General features: G+C 34.2%; 1 protein-coding gene across 1 annotated transcript in view; it reads right to left on the bottom strand.

Moving 5' to 3' along the window:
• Window positions 1-1415, bottom strand: part of LOC117179003 — a 107342-nt gene extending 105927 nt beyond the window's left edge. Inside the window, exon 1 of the mRNA XM_033370613.1 lies at window positions 1324-1415. Coding sequence (XP_033226504.1) covers window positions 1324-1374 — 51 coding nt within the window. The 5' untranslated portion in view covers window positions 1375-1415. The remainder of the gene's footprint in view (window positions 1-1323) is intronic.
• Window positions 1416-1694: the final 279 nt, after the last annotated feature.

Here is a 1694-nt window from a genome sequence, read left to right as displayed (position 1 = left end):
TAAAAAAAAACGACCACATTTGGCGAGAAAAAAAATTCTCTTTCATCACGACAACGCCCGAGTTCACACATGCTCCGTTTCAATAGCTAAAATTGAAGAACTAAAATTCGTAATGGTCGAACACCCACCGTATTCACCAGATTTAGCATCCAGTGACTTTTTCTTATTCCCAAACTTGAAAAAATGGCTCGGTGGACAGAGATTTCCAGACAACGAAGACGTCATTGCCTCTGTAAGTGCTTATTTTGAGGAACTTCCGAAAACGCACTTTTCTGAAGGATTAAAAAAACTTGAAAAGCGATTGACCAAGTGTATAGAGCTCCAAGGAGATTATGTTGAAAAATAAAAAAAAATTTACCCAAAAAAATTGTTTTTATACTTCATTCTAAGGACTTATTGAACTACCCTCGTAATTATGGAGGCCCAGCATATCAAGATTGCAACCTCAAAGACTCCAAAAGAACATCTGTACTATTTTAACGATATAATAATATAATATAACTCTATTTAAATTAAAGACAAAAATTTTGAAAATTATTCTTCAAATATTTTTCTATTCTCTCTACACTATCATATTACCATATATTTCTCTCCCAGGTGCCATTCTTTCTTTGTCTCTCTCACAAGATCGCTCTATCGCTCCCTTGTTTTACAAAATTTGAAACTTTTATTAGAAGCAGATTTTTGACAGAGGTCTTACTATTGACTCGTGCAAAATATAACGGTCATAGATCAGGGATGTTCATGGAAAAGGCAAAGAGCAAAAACCTGTAACTCGTTAATCGCCTCTTTTAGTGTCTTATGATCATCAGCATCTTACAGGTTATTATTGAGGCCCAGCATATCAAGATTGCAACGTCAAAAACTTCAGTATTTTTCCAAATATAATAATATAAAATAGAGCTATTTGAATAAATATATTAAATAAGTTCGCTTTTCAAATCAAGGCTTAAATGGATAGCAAGAATTGAAAAAGGATAATCAAACAAACAATAGTGACCCTAATTTCAAAACCTAATATAAATGCCATTTGCATTAAGGGTGAGATTAAGGACCACCGCTTTGATTAAAGCTCAAAGACTAAACTCGGCTTAAATCTCGATTGAGTGTATCAGCTGTAGACATTCAAGTTTTAATCCAAGCTTAAACCCTCAATTTAAACAGTTCAGTGCTCAGGAATCAAAGCAAAAAATGCCTTCAAACATGAAAATTGTCTCCCAAATCTCTACCCAATTATCGATGGGACTTTATCTCATTTCAATAGTTACTGAAGAATGGTGGATATTAAACTTTCGTAGCGATAATCGATAGTTATGAACTTACGTCAAGTAGGTTCATCAAAGAAGCTCGCCTTCGTGGGTCTGGTTCTGTCATAGCTGCCAATACTGATTGCAGAGCACAAGAGGGTGAAACAGATACTGTTCCGATTAAGGCCGTTGCTCTCGGAGTTGTGTCTAGTAAGGCACGACCCAGCGAGTACATCCACATCTGAAAATATACAGTTTCTCTTTCTGAGTATTTTATTTTTAGTTGAAATTAATACATATCAAACCCTTAATGTTGATTTTTTATGTGGAAATGTCTGGCTTTGTAACAACCAAGAGCTTAAAGATTTTAAACAAAAGGTTTACATATAAAAAGGTATCACTTTGAAACTAACTAATAATTGTTCAAGTATTGAATCGTCCATATTA

Source organism: Belonocnema kinseyi, chromosome 8, assembly GCF_010883055.1.
Source record: "Belonocnema kinseyi isolate 2016_QV_RU_SX_M_011 chromosome 8, B_treatae_v1, whole genome shotgun sequence".
Lineage (NCBI taxonomy): Eukaryota > Metazoa > Arthropoda > Insecta > Hymenoptera > Cynipidae > Belonocnema > Belonocnema kinseyi.
Note: the sequence above shows the minus strand (reverse complement) of the source record. Positions and strands in the feature narration are given on the sequence as shown.